This window comes from Trachemys scripta, chromosome 21 (genome assembly GCF_013100865.1).
Source record: "Trachemys scripta elegans isolate TJP31775 chromosome 21, CAS_Tse_1.0, whole genome shotgun sequence".
NCBI classification, from domain to species: Eukaryota; Metazoa; Chordata; order Testudines; family Emydidae; genus Trachemys; species Trachemys scripta.
In genome coordinates, this window is record NC_048318.1 from 8113889 (window position 1) to 8137972 (window position 24084).

At 47.1% G+C, this 24084-nt stretch overlaps 1 protein-coding gene across 9 annotated transcripts in view; it reads right to left on the minus strand.

Annotated features, from left to right (window-relative positions):
- Nucleotides 1–24084, minus strand: part of LOC117868524 (opioid-binding protein/cell adhesion molecule) — a 697025-nt gene that overhangs the window by 146419 nt on the left and 526522 nt on the right. For all 9 annotated transcript variants that reach the window (XM_034754557.1, XM_034754555.1, XM_034754556.1 and 6 more), the window contains one exon: nt 16048–16280. In XM_034754557.1, coding sequence (XP_034610448.1) covers nt 16048–16280 — 233 coding nt within the window. The remainder of the gene's footprint in view (nt 1–16047; nt 16281–24084) is intronic.

Here is a 24084-nt window from a genome sequence, read left to right on the forward strand (position 1 = left end):
TATTTGTTAAAATCAAGTCTAGAACAGCTTCCCCCCTAGTAGCTTTTTCAACCTTCTGAAATAAAAAGTTGTCTGCAATGCAGTCCAAGAATTTGTTGGATAGTCTGTGCCCCGCTGTGTTATTTTCCCAACATATATCCGGATAGTTGAAGTCCCCCATCACCACCAAATCTTGGGATTCAACACCCAGATACTAGACTTAAAGATCAGTGGTTCTTTAAAACCAATTTCATCAAACAAAAGGGTTCTTCTGATCCCAAAGGACTGGCCATATACTCATGTCAATATATAACTCAGATCTTACCCAATAATCACGCTGTTGCCAATCTTTTAGTATCCGAAATCTAAAGGTTTATTTATAGAAAGAAAGGTGAGAGTTAAAATTGATTAAAGGAATCAAATACATACAACAATTGAAAAGTTCTTAGATCAGGCTTATAGCAGTGATGGAATCAACTGCTGGCTTAATCAAGTCTCTGGTTGCTTCCAAATAATTGGAAGGTCCTCAGTCCCTTGGTTAGAATGCTCCCATTAGTATAAGTTCATAGTCCAGAGGTTTAAGCAGGAAAGAGGCAAAATGGAGGTGTTTCCAGAGCCTTTTATAGCTTCTGCCAATTGAAGGGAACCCCATTGTTCTCACTGTGGAATATTACAGGTAGCAAGATGGTGTTTGGGTTCACCTGGGCAAGTCACATGTCCATGCATGATTTCGCTTAGTCGCAGCAGAAGCCATCATCTATACGCCAGATGGAACGCTCACAGGAAAGTCCATTAAGTGTAGATAGACGTCTCCCATGGTCCATTGTGAGTTAAGTGTGCCTTGATGAGCCGTTTAACTTGAACAGTCCCTTCAAGATGTGCAGGCTACTTATCTTGTGGGTGCTACCCAGGAGCAAACATATCTGAAATCCAGGTACAGAGCCAACACTCATAACTTCAAATACAAAAATGATGCATGCATACAAATAGCAAAATCATATTCAGCAAATCATAACCTTCCCATAGACACCTTACTTGATATACTTTGTACAAGATTTGTTGCAATTATATAACAGTGGTAGCAACAATGATCCACATGGTCATATTTTAATCAGATAACGTCACAGGGGAACAGTTGGTAACTAGCTGAACACGAGCTTCCAGTGAGATACAGTGGCTAAGATGGCTAACAGGATTCTTGGATGTAAAAACAGGGGAATAGAGTGCACAGTAAGGAGGTGGTCTTCTTCTTCGGCAATCCCTTGATGCAAGGATGATGTCTGCCAAGGGGGCTCATTGGTCGGTTTTTAAGTGCCCGGGGAACCCAATTTGTGCCCTGCAGATTTTCCCACAGATGTGACAGGTGTAACCTTGGAGGAGACAGTTGTTGGCTGGAGTGTTGTGCCCTTTCTTTCCTCCTTTGTTGCTTCTCTGTCTCATGAGCACATCTGTTCTCCTCAAAGTGAGCTGTGGCTTGGCATATGGTGTGGCGCCGCTGTGTTCTGTTCCGCGCCGAGTCCTCCCAGTTTCTTGGGTTGATGCCTCCCTTTCTAAGGTTTCTTTTCCATATGTCTTTGAAGTGCTCCCACTGCCTTCCACGAGCCCTTCTTCCCTGACTTAACTGAGAGAAGAGTACTTTCTTCGGGAGGCGAGTGTCAGGTATACGTACACAGCGGCCAGCCCAGCAGAGTTGGTGTTTCATGACTGCGCTTCTATATTGCTGAAGTTGGCTGCAGAGAGAACACTGATGTTAGTGTGCCAGTCTGTTGGAACCAGTCCAGCTGCTTGAGATGTCATCTGTAGGTTACCCAGGTCTCACACCCATAGAGAAGAGTGGGGATGACAACTGCCTTATAAACCAAGATCTTGGTGCCTGTTTGAAGATCCCTATCATTGAAGACTCATCTGAGTAGTCTTCCAAAGGATGTGCTGGCACAGCAGATCCTGTATTCAATGCTGGCTGTTTGGGAGAGGTGGCTGCCAAGGTATGGAAAATGGTCCACATTTTCCAGGGGCTCTCCACTGATGGTGATTTGTAGAGTACGAAGAGTGATTTGTGCAGATGAGGGCCGGTAGAGTACCTTGATTCTCCCAATGTTGAGAGTGAGACCCAAGCTGTAAAAAGATTTACTTTGCAGGTCGTCACAGTCATTTGCATACTGAAGGTCAGTGATGCCAATTCTCATGATCTTAGATTTTGTTTGGAGATGTCCATCCATACGATACTCAATCCCGATTCCATCAGAATGGGAGTCACAGATGAGAATCAGGATCACACAAGGTAAATGGAGAAGAGTGTTGGAGCAATGACACAGCCCTGCTTGACACCAGTGCGAATGATGAATGGTTTGGTCTCTGAGCTGTTGCACAGAATGGTGGCAGTCATCCCATCATAGAGTAGCCTGATGATGGAAATGAATTTCTGTGGACAGCCAAACCTACTCAGCACCTTCCACAGGGCATCACGATTGATAGAGTCAAAGGCCTTGGTTAGATCGATGAACGTCATGAACAGTTCCTGGTGTTGTTCTTTGCACTTCTCCTGAATCTGTCGTGCCATGAAGATCATGTCAGTTGTGCCTCGGGATGGCACTGTAATTCGGGGAGGAGTTCTTCAGCAAGGAGGAGAAGGCAGTTTAGTAGGATCCAGGCAAGGATCTTTCCTGCAATGGAGAGGAGGGCAATACCTCTGTAGTTCCTGCACAAAGAATTGTCCCCTTTCTTCAATATTGTAACACTGTTGGCGTTCTTAATGTCAGGTGGAATTTCTTCGCAGGTCCAGATTTTGGCGAGGAGTTGGCAAAGACTGTGCTGTAGTATTGTTCCACCATCTCTAAAAACCTCAGTTCAGACACTGTCTGGGCCTGGTGCCTTGTGGTGGCACGCCAGACTTCCTCAGAAGATGCGGGATCAGCAAGAAGTTCCATTGCTGAGTGTTGTGGAATAGACTCGATGGTGAATTCTGAGACCGTGGATTTGTGGTTTAGTAGGCTCTCAAAGTACTTCTTCCAGCATTGTTTAATGGCTGCATTGTCCTTGAGGAGGGTGGAGCCATCCTGGGAACGTAAGGGGATTGGGCCTTTGGAGGTTGGTCCATATATAGCTTCTGTTGCTTTAAAGAAGCTTCTTATGTCATCCTGGTCTATGAAACCCTGGATCTCAGAGGTCTCTTGTCACCACTCATTTTTGAGATCACATAGCCTCCTTTGGACTTCGGCTTTGAGCAGGTGATAAGCCTCACGTTTTCATTGGTTAGAGGAATCATTTTGCCAGTTACAGAATGCAGTTATTTTCTGTTGAATGAATGCTAGGATTTCCTCCTTGTTTTCGTTAAACCAGTCTTGGTGCCGATGAGTGAAATATCCTATGGTTTCAGCACATGCACCGTGAATGGTATTTTTAAATTGATCCCAGTGCTCTCGAATGTCAATGATGTTATCAGGCAAGTTAAAGAATTTCTCAGACAGGTGTTGCTGGAACGTCACGCAGCCGGCGTGGTCTTAAAGTGCTTTGACGTTGTACCGCTTTCGCTTAGTTTTTGGGTGATTGTGGGGTGGCAGAGCGAGCTGCAGGTACATGATTGATCTTATTAATTGAGGGTTTATCCCACAGTGATCTATACCTCTAATGGCTTGAGTTATATGGACATGGGCGTAATCTCAGGCTCGGACTATAACATAGTCAAGGAGGTGCCAGTGTTTGGACTGAGGTTGTTTCCAGGTGGTCTTAAATTTGTTACGCAGCCTAAAGATGGTATTTGTGATGAGCAGGTCATGCTCCACACATTTGCTGAGGAGCAGAATGCCATTGGAGTTTATGTTTCCCACCCGTTTTTTGCCTATTGTGCTGCTCCACAGTTGGGAGTTCCGTCCGTCTCTGGCATTGAAATCTCCCAGGAGATTGTCTGCCTTAGACCAGTGGTTCTCAAAGCTTGTTCAGGGAAAGCCCCTGGCGGGCCGGGCCGGTTTGTTAACCTGCCGTGTCTGCAGGTTTGTCTGGTCGCGGCTTCCACTGGCCGCGGTTCGCTGCTCCAGGCCAATGGGGGCTGTGGGAAATGGCTCGGGCCGAGGGATGTGCTGGCTATGGCTTCCCGCAGCCCCCATTGGCCTGGAGCAGCGAACCACGGCCAGTGGAAGCCGCGATTAGCCGAACCTGCAGACGCAGCAGGTAAACAAACCGGCCCGGCCCGCCGGGGCTTTCCCTGAACAAGCGGTGGACCGGCTTTGAGAACTACTGCTTTAGATGTGGCTGTGAGGACTTCATCAAGAGTGCTATAAAACTGCTCCTTGTTGTCTTCCTCATCAACAAGTGTTGGGGAGTATGCACTGATGACTGTGGCATAGTGGTTATCGCTGAGCTTCATGAGACACTCGTTGATCCCCACAGGAAGCTCCAAAAGCTCACTGGTGATCTTATTTTTGGCAGCAAAGCCAATCCCGCGAATGCGTCTCTCTTCAGGTGGCTTTCCTTTCCAAAAGAAGGTGTAGCCACCTCCATCCTCTTTTAATTGGCCCGGCAGGTCTCACCAAGCCCTGCAATGCCAAAGTTTGAGTCTTGAGAGTTCTCTGGCAATTATGGCAGTTGTTCTTTCTGGGCATTCACTGTGCTGAGAGTCCATAAGGGTGTGGACATTCCTGGTGGCAAAATTCATTGTCTTATATCTAGGGCCCTACCAAATTCATGGCCATGAAAAACATGTCACGGACCATGAAATCTGTTCTCCCGTTGTGAAATCTGGTCTTTTGTGTGCTTTTACCCTTTACTACACAGATTTCTTGGTGGAGACCAGCATTTCTCAAATTGGGTGTCCCAAAAAGGAGTTGGGGGGGGTCGCAAGGTCATTTTAGCAGGGTCATGGTATAGCCACCCTCACTTCTGCGCTGCCTTCAGAGCTGGGTGGCCAGAGAGCAGCGGCTGTTGGCCAGGTGCCCAGTTCTGAAGGCTGCGCCCTGCCAGCAGCAGCGCAGAAGTAAGGGTGGCAAACCATACCCTGGCATCCTTTCTTCTGCGCTGCTGCTGGCAGCGGCTCTGCCTTCAGAACTGGGCTCCTGGCCAGCAGCCACCGTTCTCCAGCTACATAGCTCCAGCAGCAGCATGGAAGTAAAGGTAGCAGTACCATAACCCCCCACTAAAATAACCTTGTGACATGTCCCCCCCCAACTCCTTTTTGAGCCAGGACCCCTACTTTTACAACAGCGTGAAATTTCAGATTTAAATAGCTGAAATCATGAAATGTACAATTTAAAAAATCCTATGACTATGAAATTTACCAAAATGGACCGTGAATTTCATAGGGCCCTACTTATATCTCTTGTTTCGGCCGCGGAGTTGAGAGATCCCACTGGACGCGGTCATCCAGTCAGAAGAGTGTGAGCCAGCCTTTGTTTGGGGCATCTTTTCTAGCCCCTTCCCTGTTTGGGGTGAGCAGAGGGGATCCTAAAAAGGCCCTGCTCAGTCCCAGCCGCTGCTGCCGAAATGCACGTCTGTCTCATCCAAGCACAAGACGACCGTCACACAGCTGCCGCCTGTGTGCAGGTTTGTGACGAAAGACTCCCAGAAATCACTGCTCCTGTCTTCACCGCCACTCCTCCCTCACCGCAAGGCTTTGTGCGGTTGTGAGCGCTTAGGCAGCGGCCTGCACATGAAATCTTTTAATGTGGGGAAACCAGTGCGCAGGCAGTGACCACGTGAGATTTGACAGGAGGAATGCCCTGACCCAGTGGCAAGGAGAGCCTCCTCCCGCCTGCTGCAGCCCTCACCCTCCTTCACAGCCGCAGAGCACTAAAATGTCCTCTCTATGCGCCTGATCCACCGTTGGGGTCTTGTGAAGTTTGGATCGTGGTTAGTCAGGAGCCTTGCCTCAGACCTGCTTGCCAAGGGGGTCCCTACCAGGAGTATGAAAGCTCTGGATGATGTAGTTCTGAGGATCTTTAGCCCATGCAAGCCTCTCCATCACAACGAGGTTGCGGTCCATCAGAGAGGGGAGGTGGTATTATCACTGTGTACACAGCACTGGTGAAACCATCACTGGGTAAGGTATCCAGTTCTGGTGCCCACACCTCTAAACAGTTGTTGAAAATGTGCAGAGGGTTCACAAAAGAGCTACCAGAATGATTTGCGCTCTTGAAAACCTGTCTGACACTGAAACTTCAGGAGCTCAATCTATTGAGTTTTTTTCAATGAAAAGGTTAAGAGGTGATTTGATCATGGTCTATAAGTACCTCCATAGGGAAAAGATTCCTGCTAGAGGGCTCTTTAATCTAGCAAACAAAGGTATAACAAGATCCAGTGGCTGGGAACTGAACCCAGCCGAATTCACACTAGAAATAAGTCATGAATTTGTAACCATGAGGTAACTGACAATTGGAACCACCTACCTAGGTACGTGGTGGATTCTCTCTTACTTGAAGCCTTTGCATCAAGACTGGACATCTGTCTAAAAGATATGCTCTAACTCAACCAGAAGTTATGGGCTTGCTGCAGAAGGAATCACTCGGTAAAATGGTCTGGCCTGCATTATTCAGGTCAGCGTAGATCATCATACTGGTCTCCTCTAGCCTTAAAATCTGTGATCCCCATGAGTCTATGAACTTTCAGCATGCAAGCACTCCCATTGACTTCAATGAGACTGCCACATGCTTACAGTTCAGCACATGCCCTAGCGCTTTCCTGCAACAGGGCCAAAATGCTCAGCACCTTGCAGGATCGAGCCCTTTTATCTCCTATTCTCCCCTCTTCCCCAAACCTCTTCTTTCTCACTTCCTTCCATGTTTCCCTCTTGCCATGTGTTTTCCCTGTTTCCCCAGGATCATCTCCATTTCTCCTTCTGTGTTCCAGTTTCTATCAATCCTGTCTCTATTTTCCCTCCATCCCTTTCTAATACCCTCCCCCCCTCCACCATCTCTCCTTCTTTTCCTCCCATCATCAATCTCTTACAATTTCCTCTATTTTTCTATTAGCCCCTCCAAACAGCCGGCCCTTCTCTGACTATACTTCCGTAACTTGATCAATTAATTGATGTTGGTAAAATGCCCTAGGGATGGTAAGTATTACCCCATACCTGCCATTTCCCCTATCCCTCGCCCTACGCCCTCTTCACTACCTTCCATCTTTCCCACTCACCCTTCATCTCCTTCCCCTACTGCTGCAGCCTCTTCCCTGCCACCCCAATTGTCACTGATGCATGATTTTTATGTCATTCATTTCCCTCTCCAAGGAGTCTGTGCTACCGAGGAGATGGAGTGATATTGTTAAGCGGTACATTAAGTGTAAAATGCACAGCATCAACCAAAACACTGACTAAGAGCTCTGTATTCAAGAGAGAAATATATTCCATATCCTGAAACAATCCATGCATGGGAGGCCACAGGAGTTCTGTGCTGTCAGTAGATTCCAGAGTGCTCCGGTTTATACCACTGATGCTTCCAATGATTTCTCTGCGTGCATTTCTATGGCACGCAGAAAAAGGACGCTTCCCTCCCCGACAGGATTGCAGATCACTCACATGCACAAAAAATCAAATGAAAAGGAAGTGGCCTTGTTGGCTGGCATGTTTGTGATGATTTTTTGGCATCCTTCTAGCCAGAATCTCACTTCCCTTCCAAGAGCTGCATTTCTGTCTTTATTAATCAACACCCTTTCCAAGACAAAAGGCTCTGCTTTCGACTAATTGGTCTGATCGAGAAATTACAGCTCCTCTGATGTCATTAGCGCCAATGAAGTCACTCTGCCAATATTTTCCCCCTCACCCCATTCACCTTTACGTGGTCTGCCAAAACGGCTCCAGTTTCATTTATACAGGGATGGCGAGAGCAGAGGGAGATAGACAGAGAGAAGTCCTAAGCCCAACAGCTGTTTATGATAAGAAGAGGATTAGGTGGCTCATATCCTGGTTACATTAAATTAAATCCCAGGTATCTTTCTGTTTATAACTCTGTCTCTCTCTCTCTCTTTCACACACACACACACACACACACACACATGCACTTGTGTGTGCCCGAAACCATCCATCGTATCACGATAAGATAGCCTCTAAAAAAGAGAAAAGGAAAAAAAAAAAAAGCACTCTGGCCCTGCGCCATCCCCGCTCTTATAAACCGTTGTTAACTGCTGTAATGAACCAATCCAGGAGACATATTAATAACGACATGAAGAGACACATTTATTGTTGATTGTTGAGTCGCTGGCAGATTTACCGCGGGGTTGCTACAAGGGGAGGTCTGGCCCTGCAGTAGTGCAATTAAAAACAAATTGAATACAGGGACAAAGAATCAATAATCTAACCGGGCAACTTTTAGTTTTGCAAAATACACATATAAATTAATTGACCTGAACACAGTTGCTAACTGGTCATTAATGCCTGTTTGCTAGCCAAGCTGAGCACGCAACGCGGCTCGTTAAGTTGAGGAGCATGAACCTCCCACTTGTGTTGCCCCAGACAGTGTCTGTCTGTGGTTCCACTGGGATCTCCTGGGTTTTCAAGGGAGATGGACCTGAGTCTCCACATTCCGGCCCACATCTGAGTGTCCCCAAAATGCCAGAAGGGCTTTGCTCCCACCCACAGCTATTATTAGTGCTATAATGATAGCGCTTAGAGGCTTCCATTAAGATCCGCGGGAATAAGTATTGTACAAACTCTGGTCCAAATAATTTACTGTCTAAACAAACCAACCAGACAGAGGGTTGGAGGAAAAAAAGTTAACCCCATTTTACAGATGCAGATTTGAGGCACAAAGAGATTAAAGGGACGTGTACACTCACAGCAGCATGTAGAGTGCAGACACTGCCCATCACGCTAGCACGGGTATAGACAGTAGTGTAAATGGTGACGGGGGGAGAGCTCTACATGCCTGACCCCAAGGCTATGTTCCCTTCATGGCTCTCGACAAGCCCAAGCAGTGCCTCCCATTTCTACATGGCTATTTTTAGCAGTGTCGTGTCCCACTGCTTCCCCACTGCCAGAGCCTTTCCCTGCCACAGGGAAAGTCGCCAGCAGCGGCGAAAGGCTCTGGCAGTGGGGAGGCAAGTGGGCAAAGGTAGTTGCTGGAGCCAGAGGTGCCGACTCCGTGGGTGCTCCGGGGCTGAAGCACCCACAGAAAAAAAATAATGGGTGCTCAGCATCCACTGGCGAGCCCTGATGATCAGCTCCTCCCCCTCCCCCACCAGCGCCTCCCGACTGCTGCTGATCAGCTGTTCAGCGGCAGGCAGAAGGCACTGGCGGGAGGGGGAGGAGTGGGAGCAGGAAGAGGTGGAGCAAGGGTAGGGCACATTCGGGAGAGGGGAAGAATGGGGCAGGAAGAGGAGGGGGGGGGGCTTGGGGGGAAGGAGTTAAGTGGGGGCAGGGCCTGGGGCATAATGTGGGTTGAGCACCCCCAGGAAAATCAGAAAGTTGGCATGTCTGTGGTTGGAGCCTTTCCCCACTGCCAGAGTCTTTTCACTGCAGCAAGTAGCTACACACGGCAGTGACAAGTATGGACGCCGCCCACCTTTCATAGCAGTGTGTAGTTACACATGAGGTCCCAGTCCTCTACACGCTGCCATCCATGCAGACATAGCATAAAGGTCACATTTTCAACAGCGCTCTAAATGATGGAGGCGCCTAAGACCCATTTTCAAATGGGACTTAGGTCTTTAGCCTTAGACTCATTAAAAAACATAGGGCCTGGGCACCTAAGTCCCTACATCACTTTTGAAAATGAGACTTACGTTCCTGAGCTAATTAGAAATTGCAATGCTGAGCAGAGCAACATCTAAATACTGTTGTCAAGCTGTTGTCAAGCTCCTAGGTCATTTAGCTGCTTTCGAAAACTGGACTTGCCCGAAGAGCTTGTGGCAGAGCTGGGAAGGAGCCTCCCAGATCTCCTAAACTTCACCACACGACCACTGTATCCTCTTATTATACAGAGGCGGGTCAATCACAACGTTCAGATCCAAATGCAATTTACCCCCAAAGCTTGGGTGACTTTAGAGCCAGCGTTTGGGTTCAGGCCTCTCGCCAGTTTTCAGGAGTTTTCTGCTTCACCTGTAGATTTTCGCTCCGTGCTGAAACTGCACTCAAAGGTTTAAACTCAGGATCTGCCCCCCCCCCCCTTCCCTTCTTTCATTTTTATTGCTGCATTCTGGCTATAATCTCCCTGATGCAGCAGAACGTGGTGAGGGTCTTTTAAGTGCCAACTTTCTATCAGAGCACTGGCACTTCCATTGGGTGTAACTAGGTAAAAATGATGATCCTCTGCTCTCCTACCTGAGAGAGCTTCTATCTGAGCCTCTCTGAGCACTTCATGAGCATTAGTAACAGTGAATTAAGGATTATTATCCCCATGTAAGAGATGGGGAAACACCAGGCAATTAGAGAACTAGTGAGAACTAGTGTCACACAGCAAGTCAGGTGGCAAGAACTGGGAACAGAATCCAGGAATATTGGCTCCCCCTCCTTTGCTCTGACCAGTAGACGGCACTGCCTCCCTTCAGGCACTGTATGAAAAATGAGGTTGACATCATGTATACACTGTAATTACTGGTCCAAAATGTTACAGTTTACACTAGAGATAGTGCAGTGTTTGGGCTTTTTATTTAAAATGTACATTAATTTAATGCTGACTGACAGCCTGAGAGACTGGAGTCCTCTACTTATCCACTGAACAGGGACAATGTGTGCTGCAACTGTGCAAATTCTCCATATGCTGCTCTTATCCTGCAAGGCTCAACCTTAACCAGGAAGAACCAACCGCAGAGTTAAGATGGGCATTGAGTCTCCATGGCCCATTTAGTCCTTGGCCTCTTCGCTGAGATGGGCAATTACTGTCAACACTGGTGGTTTGCTCTGTGATACTGCCCGCTCAGAACTGGACTCAGGCCATCAAAGAGTTGTCAGAGCAAAACAGCTCCTACTCATTATCAACCAGGGCTCCATCTGAAGCAGGAAACAAGTGGTGAAAGTTTTTGTATCTCCTATGACCAATCCTTGATGTAGTACCTTATGGCTCCATTGAAACGACAACCAGGCAGTATCAACTCATGGATTTATTGGAGGGACAAAATGAAGCAAATGACTTTGCTTTAAAAAAAGGTGGGGGGAAGAGTGGATCCCCTCCTATAGGGCCAGTCCTAGTGTAACACCAACAGACGCAGGTTGTCGGTGGGCAGGATTGAACCTGGGACTTCTGAAACTTAGTGTATGAGCCTCTACTGCATGAGCTGAAAGATACATAGCTTTTAGCCGTGGCTGTAACAGACTCATCAATCTCTAGATCAGTGGTTCTCAAACTTTTGTACTGGTGACCCCTTTTACACAGCAAACCTCTGAGTGCAATCGCCCCATATACATTAAAAACACTTTTTTATGTATTTAACAATATTTTAAATGCTGGCGGCAAAGCGGGGTTTGGGGTGGAGGATGACAGCTTGCGGCTCCCCATGTAATAACCTTGCGACCCCCTGAGGTGTCCCGACCCTCAGTTTGAGAACCCCTGCTCTTGATGGTCTAGCTGCCACTAGAGGAGGACAGAGCGCCACATCAAGCAGGCCTGGGTTATGCTACCAATCACAAATCACAAAGAAGAAAATAATGAATGCATTTCCACTGATAGGAAGCCAGTAAAGTAAAAGCTTTTTTATATGTTCAAGTTGTACTGGATCTAGGTTACCTGGTTTCCATTATAGTGCGGTCACCTGTACAATGGGTGACATTTTTCAGCTGAAACTTTTTTTCAGTGAAAAATGCAGAGTCAGTGACTCTGGACTGCTTCACAAAGTTGTGTTGGTTTCGCTAAATACTTCACGTCGAAAGAGAAATCTGAAAAAAGTCAACAAACGTTTTTGATTGTTTTGATTCCAAATGATTTTTGGTTTTAAAAAGCTCCAAATCTCAATGCAAAGTTTCACTGCAGGTCGAACAAAATGTTTTGTTCAACCTGAAACTATTAGTGTTTTGTGTAGCTGAAAATTTCAATAAACTTTTGTTCTTAGGTCAACCTGAAACAATCCCCCTCCCCCCCGCATTTTTCAGAATTGCCAGTCGACCAGAACAATCAGTCATTCGCACAGTCACTTGTGACCCTCAAGCTCAGATTCAATTTAGAAGACCCGGCTAAACTGGGAAATTGACCTACTGTTATGACCTTTGCCCTCAATCTCCCTGAGCATGTCCTGAAAATGGCTTAACTGATAGTATGGATGGGACAAAACCATTTTCAGCACCACCGAGCACTTTCTGGTTTTGCCCTGTCCATACTAGCACTGAAATTGCTTCAAACACCACTTGGCCACAAGCATCCTTAGCAAGGGGTTATGATCACGACTCCAGAAAGACACGGAGAGTGTGAAATGAAGATCCGGTCATCTGGTGAATAAAGGTAAAGCTAAGAACTACAGACCAAATTCACAGCGGACGTTAAGTGGGGAGAACTCCATTAAAGTCAACTGAACAATGCCTGGTTACGCTTGAGGCAAAATTGGCCCCGTGTGTGGAAATAAAGCATTTCCAGAGGAAGGTCGTCCATGATGGTCACAATCCCTAACCTTCTTGATTCTTGAGCGCTTTAGGGAAAAGATCTGCATTGCAGACTGTGCTGCTGTGAAAGCCATGGCTGCAGGTCCCCTAGATCTCTACCTCCCTGCGCTCTCCTCTGCTGCAAGCAGAGTTTGGCACAAGCGTCTCTGTGAAGTAAGAGGCTTTTTCGTCTTGTTTTAAAGAGATAAGATAATCTCACAAGGATTTTAGTAGGCAAGATACTGGTTGTTATGTGCAAAGGAGAGGTGGAGCGTGCGGAGGGGGAAATAGGAGGCAAAGCTATAATCTCTCTCTCTGTCTCATACACACACTCATTTCAGACACACATCCTTGCGGCAAAAAAGAGAGCCCCTCCCTTTCCATCTGTTTCCTGCCCTCTAACTATATTGCATCCATTCGCCTCTCCTAATATTGGTCCCCACCCAGTCTTTTCCAGTCCTTAATATTAACCCTGTGGAGGCAGCAAACGGTGCTGGAGCTATGCCTGACATCACACTCCGTGCCCCCTTGTAAATTCCAGTTTAGAACTACCATGTACAATCCCAGGGCCAAATGCATCCCTATGATTATTCCGTGGACTTAATTACACCAGGGACGATGCCTGCTGTAGATCGATGGTACTGGTGAGAATTTTAACCTCAAAGCTCAAAGAGAAACTTAGCAGGAACAGACACATTTTGATTGGTTCCAGTTTGAAACTGGGCATATAACCACTAAGTTGCATCACATAAGCCCCAATTCAGTGAGGTACGTAAGCATACACCACGCTCTAACCACGTAAGTAGTTACACTGAAGTGCCAGTACAGAGATAAAACAATCACACCAGGATTTTTATAGTTAATTTAGTAGTAAATGTTTTGGATGTAGCCAAAATCTCATGAGAACTGCTGTTCTCCTAAGACTTCAGGCCACGATGGACCATACCTCAAAATCATGTATCTGGGGATACACTGTCCTAAGACCAGCACAAGGAATTTCAGCAGCATCAAACCTGACACCGAACACTTGCCTTGGCATCAAACTTGCTTCTTGAACCCTCTGCTAAATGCAATCCATATCCAGTTCTGAAACTTGCCTTCTGAACCTGTCTCTAGTTACAGTGAGGTATGGGTGAACCTCAAAAGGTTTGGAATTTGGATCTTGGAGGAGAAAGAAAAAGAGAAGTCCATGTGTAAATCACTCATGTGGGTTTATATAATGGTGTCAAGTGCTCAGATACATCAGAAATGGGCAATGGATGAATTAGAAAGATAAAGACGGGATAGGGTAGATAAATAGATTAGGGTTATATAGAGAGATTTCTCAGAGTCTATTGGCTCTGCAAATTTAGGTGCATATCTCGCAAGATCAGGCTTTTTTTGGGGGGGTATATTAGCACTTTGCTTTCCAGACCCTGCTGAATGTCAGATGTGTAGATTGGTGTAAAAATGGAATATGCAGCCATGCAAACATTTCAGCAGCTGCTTCATCTGAGTTCAGATCTAGAAATGCCCCCAAATGGGGAGGGAAAGGTCCAGTAAGTTATTTTGTTTTTCCCAAATCAGTTTTGCCCTTCCCTGGTGACAATGCCTAGATTATTTTAGAATGCCTGGTACAGCATACAGTGCATCCCAAATGGACTATGACCGTAAATTCCATCAGAGGCTTGGCAAAAAAAACAGCATACAATAATCTGGGCAAGCGGTGAGGTAACTGATTCTTAGATCTATACATAATTAACAGGGTAGGTGACAGATTTGGGTGGGTTTTTCTCTTCCTTAATGACAGCTGATTGGTGGCAGTAATCAGACCTTAGCATTTCTAAATGGAGAGAGGATAAATAATAGTAGGAGTTTTTTTAAGAAACAGGTTGGGGCACAGAAATTTTTCAGATTTGCTCATTGCAAAATCAATACCCATCAGCTGTTTGAAATTAAAGGAAAGATTAGGTCCTGGTTTTATACATGCCTTATTGTATTCTGAGAGCTTTCTACTCAGCCAGATAAATCTTCTTTAAGAGGATTAGGAAACTTTCATTATCTTTATCTAACCTGAACTAACACTAACTCTGAAAAATTAATCTATAGACTGGACAAAACCCGATAGCTGTTGCAAAGAGGTAGGGATCTGGAGTTACTTTCTAATTGAAGTGGGCGGGTGGGTGGCTGGTGAAGGGGTGAAATCTGTTTAGTGCTGAGAAAAACAAGAGCCCCTCACGGGCAAAGCTGGTCTCATTATTCTTTGAAGATAATTGAACCAATGCATTTCAGCATTTATTTCTATGATTCAACTGGCTGTGAAAACCGCCCTACACCCCCTTCTTTGACAGCTCTTTCCACCAGCGACCACAGCTTTCCAACCAGTAGAGTGTCAGTGTTACCTCCTCTTCCTAATGCACAGGGACATTTTCCTGACCTAGTCACGCAAGGAGGATTCCATCTCCTTCCAGGGGATGCAGGGTGCATGCCTTCTGAGTTTATAATTCATGTTATCCAGCGGGTACTGGAAGCTTTCAGACTCTTCTGATTTGGATCAAATATTCCAACTCAATGGAACTCCTTCAAAAAGAGTTACATGCTGCAGCCCACCTCCTCCTACCCAGCCTGTCTCAGATCTAGAAGCTCTGAGAGCCTTCTGACTGAAGAGACTCCGAGACGCCCACTTTTCAACCCAACAGCTTGTGTTATGCCAAGGCATTTCTCTAATAGTATTATCCATTGAAGCTGTATGCCAAAAGCCCTTTATGGCCTGTATTGACTTTGACGTACTTACACAATCTGTCTTCTTTCCTGAAAAGTGATAGCCTTGTTCTCTTTGAATCTGTTCCTCTACAGTACCTGACAGTTCTTTTATTTCAGCACTGCATTTCCCAAAGAAGATGATAACTCTGCTGTCAAGGCCAGTAAGGTGCCACTGAGACATCACTTCCAATGCTAAGAATCCCTTATTCCTCTGGAACTGAGCCCCACTAAGCAGGCGGGAAACCAAGAACTGCCAATGCCCGACCAGCCCTTCCAACGCCTAGGATACTATCAAAACAAACTCCGGCTTGCCATTCTCGCCTTCTCCTATGGGAAATACTTGAACTGTTACCAGGGGTATCTTCAAGAACAGTCCCCAGCTGAGCTCATTGACCACAACAATCCAGACCCTTTAAGCTGATGGAGCCATGTCGTTGCTGGTAGCATACCTGGCTAACAACCATTAGTCCTGGGTGCAGTTCCCAACTGGAATATATATATATAGTGCAGCAAGCACTAAGGGGCCCAAGTTAAACTTTCAATTAGCGGAGTCACTAGTTGTTCTATATTCAATCCCAAGACGGCAGAGCACTTGCAATGGGATAATCATCAGAGGACATTGGCCCACATTCCATCTAGCAGAGAGTGTGGAACAGCAGCCAAAGGACAAGATTTCATGCCTGGCTACTGAGCATCCAAGCCAGCGAGCAGGAATTATCAGTCTCATTATCCCCTGCGCATCATCATCAGCACCTAATAGAAGCGGCAGTGGTGGGAAGCCCTGGCTGCCTTCAGTTTAACAAGTTTCTTTCTCAGCGTGCAGCGCTGAGGCTTACCTTGCACGATCAGATGCACCCGCGAGGTCTTCGGGTGATTGTCTGTCTGCACGGAGCAGGTGTAGGGCCCCTCGTCGTATACGTCCACGTTATGGATCTTGATGCTGTACTGGGTGTTCGTGTTCGATAGGATGACCACGCGGTTGTCTATAGACCACTTGTCATTTCCAGCATACAGGATGGTGCTACGGTTCAACCAAGCTACTCGTGTGACCCTCTCATCCACGGTACACCTATAAACGGAGGGAGAGAGAGTGTCATAAAACAGGCCAATGGCCAGCCAGGAACGTGACCATAGAGCTGCCCAATAGTGATGCTGAAAAGAGGTCATTAGTGGTTTTGGGCAACTTAGTATGAAAAGACTCTGTACAAGATAATAGAGATGCAAACAATAGGGCGGCAAAACAATGAAATAGGGTTTTATAGAAACCACTCTAGCAAACATATTCTTTATTATTCTTATTCCATAGCCCCCACAAGTGTAGTAGGGACTTCACATAAAAAGCAGGTTCCTGACCCCCAAGAGATTACAACCCACATGAATTGGACAAAGAACCACAGAAACTATTCCACAGGACTTTTCAGAAGGGACAATACCAGGGACATTCATAAAGTGCCCTTCAGTTCCAAACTCCAGTGCAGGAATCTGGAGGGGAGGTATCCCAGGATATTTGACACATCCCACCTGCAGCTCTATTCAGTCACATCCTAGCCTTATGCGGATAAATTTCGACTGTTCACTGCAGTACCACTTCAGTGCTCTGAAGTGCTGGAGAAACTATGTCCCCCGAAAGGAACAGTATCACCTTTCTGGGTGGAAGCCACTCTAAGTTTGTCCTCTGAAAGCCAAGAGAAGCTCTTCATATGACTCCTCCCTCACGACCATCACAGCCCCTCCCCCTCCCCTTTTCACTAGCTGGACATACAGAATTTTAGATGACGCTGTGAAATTTGCTTGGCTTGCCAGTAAGGCCCTCCAGCCAGTCCCTGTGTGATATACAGTGTTGAGCCCCAGAGGGCTTGAACAGCCTCAGAATAAAGGCAGGAAATGGGGAAATGGACAGGAAGAGAGGAAAAAAGAGGAAGAGTGAGTGGGGCCTTTGGAGAAGCAGCTGTAACTCTCTCTCTCACACACACACACACTTACTTCAATTATTTATTTGCTGCCTGGCTCCAGCCCTCCCCCCTCCTGCTACTCAACACTGGAAAGTTTTAGAGCCCCATTTCTGAGCGGTTAGTTACCATCGGTGAGGAATGGTGCAAAGATGAAATTAAAATGTTCCTGGAAGGCTGGAACACACGTCTTTCTAATTCTATTTTTATAGATGATCTTAATGTATTTTACTCCTGGGTCTGTCTGGCTCGGGAGCACCCCTGGAAAAAGTGTCACATGTTTGGCTATATCAAGAGCTGAGCATTTCTCCAGTGCATTCCCTTTCTTTCCAAAGCTTCAGCAAGCACAGAAGGCAAGAACATTTGGTTGTGATGAAATGGACATTATTGGTGGGTTGTAATAGTAATACTTGGTCCTCCTACAGCACTGTCCTTTCAAAGATCTCCAAGGGCTTTTCATACATGAATGAATGAACCCTCGTAATTCCCCTGACAGGCTGGCCAGTGATATCCCCATTTTACAGATGGGGAAACTGAGGCAAAGAGCTGGGAAGTGGCTTGGTGATTATTATTCTATGCATTGCAGCAGTGCCTATAGGACCCAGCTGAGATCAGGGTCCCATCGTGCTAGGTGTTATAAAGACACTTTAAGAAATTGTCCCTGCTCCCCAAAGCTCATAGGCCCAGATTTTTGAGGGATTTAGGTATTGCTTTGCTCAGCATTGCAAGTCTTGAGTGATTTAACTTCACAAAAAGAAGAACAGGAGTACTTGTGGCACCTTAGAGACTAACAAATTTATTAGAGCTTCACAAGTGACTTAGGCCCAGATTCTCAAATCACAGAAATCAATGCAAATTAGGCACCTACATACCTTTACAGATCTGGGCTTTGGGCGCCTGAGTCTCTTTAACTTTCAATAGATTTAGGCTCCTACACCTCTTTTGAAAATGGAACTTAGCCACCTCTGTCACATAGGACTTGAAGGCTGAGTGCAGCAACACCTCAACACCTTTTAAAAACCCAAGCCTTACAGTCTAAATAGAAAAGAGGGGTGAAGGGCAGGAAATGGGAGTATTCTAATCCCCATTTTCCAGATTGGGGACTGAGGCAAGTCAAGAGAAGTGACTTGCTCAAGGCCACATAGGGAGTTTGTGGCAGCGGTGGGAATTGAAGCCAGATCTCCTGAGTCCCAGGCAAGTGCCTTAACCACCCCACCGCCCATACAATTATAGACCCACCTAGGCTTCTCAAGCACAGCCAGCTGCAGATGGGACACAGTCCCTGATCAGAAGCTGTCTCAGATACTAAACTGATCCTGCACCGTTCCTTGCTGAAAAGCTGTGTCTGTAGCCCATACTGACCCAAATGGGCCATTAATCGCTAGCAAACGAACAGGTCCAAGGCTACTACTATTTTCAAAGGGGATGGGAGCAGGGGGTCCAGGTATCTATTTTTGTGTTTGAGGCGTGTGATTTGACATTGGTATGGAAGGGGAATTCTCAGAGTATTAACACCATCGAAATCACAGCGATCTGGGGTCCCAAGAGGTTATCTGGTCCTTCCCTCTGTGCTGAGGCAGGATCCTCAGGCCATGCTGGGTCGTGCCATGCATGAATGCTGCTGCTACTGCTCAGACCCCTCTTCAAACTTGTAAATTGGCAGGAGCACCTTCCAAGACGTTTCATCTCACTCACCTCTGCCGCCAGATGTGGCAGGAGGGGAGTGTTGGGCCTCTTGCACTGAAGCTGCAGAAATGTTATATGCCTCCCACGCCATGTTCACCGAGTGTCAACTCGATCAAGGTTATGATTTGGGGTGTGCGGGTGGGACTGCATTAAGCATATTTCAGTGCCCCCCTGGGCACGCGGTGCAGAGGAATTAGAGATATATGCTCCCTTAAACAAATAATTCTCCCCTTGTAGCGGCTGCATGCTCCCACTAGCCACTTCAAGTGTGGACTCCTAGGAAGACAGATGGTCCGCTGAGCTTGGCATGTTATTACCTTTACCCCAGGAGGCCACCATATTTCAAACAAGATGCCGTTTCTGCAGCTACACAAGCTTTGCCTCTCAAGAGCCGGAGAAGTGGCAAAGGGGCCGGTCCCACCACTCCAGAAGGAGGCACCGCATCATTTAATGGGACATGGTGAACCCACAGACCATGGGGAAGAGGTGTCATTTCACCCTACATTTCCCCCATCAAAGTTCAAACAACAGACGGATTGAGCCACTGGAATCACATTTTGTGTTCCCTTTATACCGCTCTGCCCATGCACCTTACTCCAGACTGGCAGCCCAGGTCTTGGCTTCTCTGTACAACTCTGCCGATGCACTTTAATTCTGACATGTGGCATCACCTGCAGAGCTAATCTTGAGTCCCGCAGAATTCGACCAGTGAATCTCAATCCTCACCTGCTGTCAGGGGCGGCTCTATGTTTTTTGCTGCCCCAAGCACGGCAGTCAGGCGTGGTCTGCTGGTCACGCAGATTCGGCGGCGTTTCTGCGGGTGATCTGCTAGTCCCATGTGTTCGGCATACCTGCCACTGAATTGCCGCCGAAGCCGCAGGACCGCCAAAGGCTGCCTGACTGCCGCTCTCATGCCGCCCCCCGCAGCTTGCTGCCCCAGGCACGCGCTTGTACCTTGTGCCTGGAGCCACCCAGGCCTGCTGTACCCATGTTGTGCTATTCCTGTCCCCAACATTGCAAGGTGAGGTTTTGCAAGGTGGTGAGCTGATGCAAGTCTCCTGGAAGTCGGCAGAGGGCGCTCAGTGCTTCCCAGGCGGTGCCCTGCAGCTAGGAGGATGAGCCCCAGAGTGCCACCACAAAACACTCCTCACTTCACAGCAGCCAGCCATGAAGAACTGCAGACTGTTCTTGGGGAAGGCCATCCATGAAATGAAAGGTGGGCTTGAATCGAAAGCAACCCGCCTACCCCTGATGGGAAGCACCCCTCCCACTGCTATCCCAGTCCTTCTCCCACACCCCCAGAGCTCTGCCAGCACACGCCAAGCCTGACCTGCAACATACCCTGCTATTCTAATGTCAGGATTCAGAGCCCTCCCTTTATTCAAATGAACCGGGGGAGAGCTAAGCGCAGCCTAGTTAAGTTGAGCCCTAGGGAATTCCAGTCTAGTGGACTATTACTCCTGTCTCAGTTCATTATTATGAATAATAAAGAGATACTTACACACGTTTTCTGTAAATTATTCATTGCGTGAACTGAAAAATCAGGGCAATAATATGTAAAACAGACAACTTGCATGTCTGTGCTCATATAAATATCTAGTATAAAGCCCCTCAAGGTACTATCTGGTCCCCTCATTAAGGGGGGAAGTACAGGGACTAGGGTTTGAAGTGACAGTGAAGAGTTGTTCACTCCAGTTTTGTGCAAGTTAAAACTCCATTGCTCAAATGCTTCTCTCGCTTACCTGGGTGCAGTCCCTGACTGCAGGTGAACCTGTGTAGTGGGGAGAAGAGCATGCCCCTGTATAACTGCATCTGCTTGTATTTGTGAGTTTCTCATTTGCACCGGTAGAAGTCAGGATTGGCTCTGTTGATAGCAGCGGAGTTACTCAGTTAAAAGACAGAGTAAACAAGATCAGAATCAGGCCCGCTGTGTCTCTAGCTAGGGCTGCATGAATCTCAGCCACCCCTCCCTCAGCCACCTGATGAGTTTGGAAAGCACCCAAAGAACTCAAAGCAAAAAGCAGGTGAAATTGCTGCACTGCATCAAAACCATACACCTGCCAATGTTTGCGACTCACTGATCCTGGGCTGGGGTTTGAATTTGCAATGAAAGCGGGAGAACTGCATGGGTCCGGGTGTGTTGGGTACGTTTTGCACACGTTTGCTCTCTGAAGTGCTTTCTCGGGCAAAAACTCCCATGGGACGTGACTTTACAAAGAGATGACCCTCACACCATGCCAAAACTTGGGCTCAGGATGGTGTCTGGGGGGGGAGAAAGCACCGCACCTATCGACTATGGTTAATATGAATTAGTACGTTACCAGCAATAACAAATTCTACTTGACCCATAGGCCCTGCAGATGCTCCAGCATAAGTGAGACCAAGAAACTCTGTCACTTTGCACATGGGCCGAGTTTTGTATTTATAGCCCACACCCCACACTGGGTCTAACTACACATGCCCAGAGGCACCAAAATTCCAGTAGCGCCCTGCATAATTGTTCAACATGCTCCAAGACCAATATCCATTATCTCCTAAGCCTCAGGCATCCCCTCATCTGCGGAGTGGCCCTTTGTACCTATTTCCAATTGACCAGGATTATGATAATGTCTCCCGTAAAGCAAACAGGTAAAGAGACTTCTCCAAAGTGTTTAGATAAAGCAGACAAACTCTGACAAAGCTGGATAATAAACCGGGCCAGGAGGTTTTCCCTTGAAGGGATCTAATTAAGAACAAAGACAAACCTGCATTAACATTCTCCTGAAGGCTCTGTCTCCATCTCCCAGGTATCGTGTAGCAAATCCAGAAGGAGGTGGGGGAAGTGAGGAGAGAATGTCTGATGAGACGGGAAATAACCCATCTCGGATGTTGTGTTTTGGCTGGGTAATATTTGTCAGTGCCAAATACAGAGGGTAAAAGAACATCTCTACTCTTACTCGGGATTCCCTTGCATCCCAGGATCTCATTAGCCCTTTTGGCCACAGCATTACCCTGGGAGCTCATGTTCCCTTTATTACCACCCGCACCATTCCCCAAATCTTCTTCCCAGGATAGAGTCCCCCTTCCTGTAGGTATGGCCAACCTTCCCATTAAAGTCAGCAAGAGTGAAGGGTGCTTAGCGCTGGGTGCCCTGCAGGTTCAGCCCTGCAGTGCCACCGCACAGACTTCCTCCCTTCATGGCAGCACCCCTGAAGAACTGCAGATCCTGGGGAAGCCCTTGAATCTAAACAGGGGCTTGAATCAAAACCTGAGCTAAACACTCCCACATTTGGAGAGTAGGGCTGAGATGTGAACCAGACCTGGCTCCTAATTTCACAAGTGGCCTATATTTTTATAATCACCCGATTTGGGGGTTGTTTGAAACCTGGATCCAAATTTTGAGAGGCCTTAGCCTCTCTTGGCTTGGGAGCACAGGGAAGGGTTCAGAACTGGGGTCACCGAACACTGCAGCTAGACCCTGAATATTTACCAGTCTCCCCCCTCACTAATTTTGCATTTGGGGTTAGGAGGAATGAAGTTGTATCAACTTGCAAACACCTACTTCTGCTGGGCAAGCCAACTGCATAACTTTTGCCCATAGCAGAAAGCCATCAGCCTGTGCCTCTTCCAACAAACTTGCAGGAAAAAACCCCCAAACCAGTCTTTCTTGTCTGGTGCGTTCTTTATTGAGATGATGCGTTGCATCCCATGCATACAATTTCCTCTGTGTCTGTCTGGTTTATATTCTCTGCTCTTTGGAGTAGAGACTTTGGTCTCACATGGCAGCAAACACAGCGACATAGAAAGTCACCAGCAGCACAACCGGTTCACCGACAACACCTCCCACCACAACAGGTGGCCATCAGGGCTAGTTCCTCATTCTTTACCCAGGAGCGGAGGCCGCAAAAAGAAGCCATGCGACGCTCGGGCTCTAACCCTGTCTCTGCTGATGCTGACAAATCCATGCTCTCTAAGCGCAGGCCTCTGGAGGCCCATTTTTTATCCCCCCATCACGGCTCTGAAAGCACAAGAGTTTCCTTACAGGTCATGCAGCTTTGCAAGAGACAATGGAGACAAATTTGAATGCTGCGGAGTGAGAAGATGCATGAAGGGGGGACTTTGGGGCACCTAGACTCTGCTGCTTGCACTCTAATTGCAACCATTCTTCCTCCTTACATGCTAATTTTGAAGTTTTCCAGGGAATTATTTTACTTAGTGTCAACAATACGGATAGTGCTGCTAAGTCCTTTGCATTCTGCTAGAGCGCGTGGTCAGCCCCTATCTCTGGAGGCCTATTAACAGAGGCCCCTGCTTGGATCACACAGGCAGGCCTACGCCTGGCCTCATTAATGATATTGACATGCTGTTACCATGTAGGGAAGATTAAAGAACAGAAGCCACCTTCATCTCCTGTGGTTGCTATTCCACCCCTCGACTCCTATCAGTGTCTCACATTAAGGGGGTAGCAGGCAGGCCTGCTGCAGAGAATAGCTCCTGCTTCACCTTTGCATTGCTTTCTGAGGGGCGAGGTTTTATTTGCAGTGGTGCCAGCTGCACTGCTAGAGCAATATGAGGCTTTGCTGCTCTCCAGTCAGAGTGCCACTGTTCCTCTAATGCTGAGGTTTAGGGGGATTGGTGACAGATAAAGAAGTGTGTGTGGGGGGGACAGATAGGCCTGCTAAACCCAGGGTTGTGAGCTCAATCCTTGAGGGGGCCATTTAGAGATCTGGGGTAAAAATTTGTCTGGGGATTAGTCCTGCTTTGAGCAGGAGGTTGGACTAGATGACCTCCTGAGATCCCTTCCAACCCTGATATTCTATAAGTCTATGAATCTATTCCTGGGAGGAACAAAAGTCTCAAGGAGGGGAGGTTTAAGACTGTTGATGATTTGATCAAGCTCCTGAAAAGTTCAGTTGCTTAGTTCAAAGCCCTGAGAACATCTCAGCAGACAGGCAGAGTGGTCGTGGGCCAAAGCACTGCTTCTGCCACACACATCCTGTGTGACGTTAGGCGAGTCACTTGATCTGTCTGAGCCTCAGGTTCTCATCTGCACTTTGGGAAGAACAATATGCCTTGTTAGATCGCCAGCTCTTTGGGGCAAGGGCCATCTCTTCCAGCAGGTATGTATGTGCCTAGCACAATGGAGCCCCCATCTCATTTGGGCCTCTACACATTGCCACTATACCAATATGTATGAGAGTAAATAACTTAGTCCAAAGATTCTTTAGCTTCCCAATTCATTGCTCTAGCTACTTGACA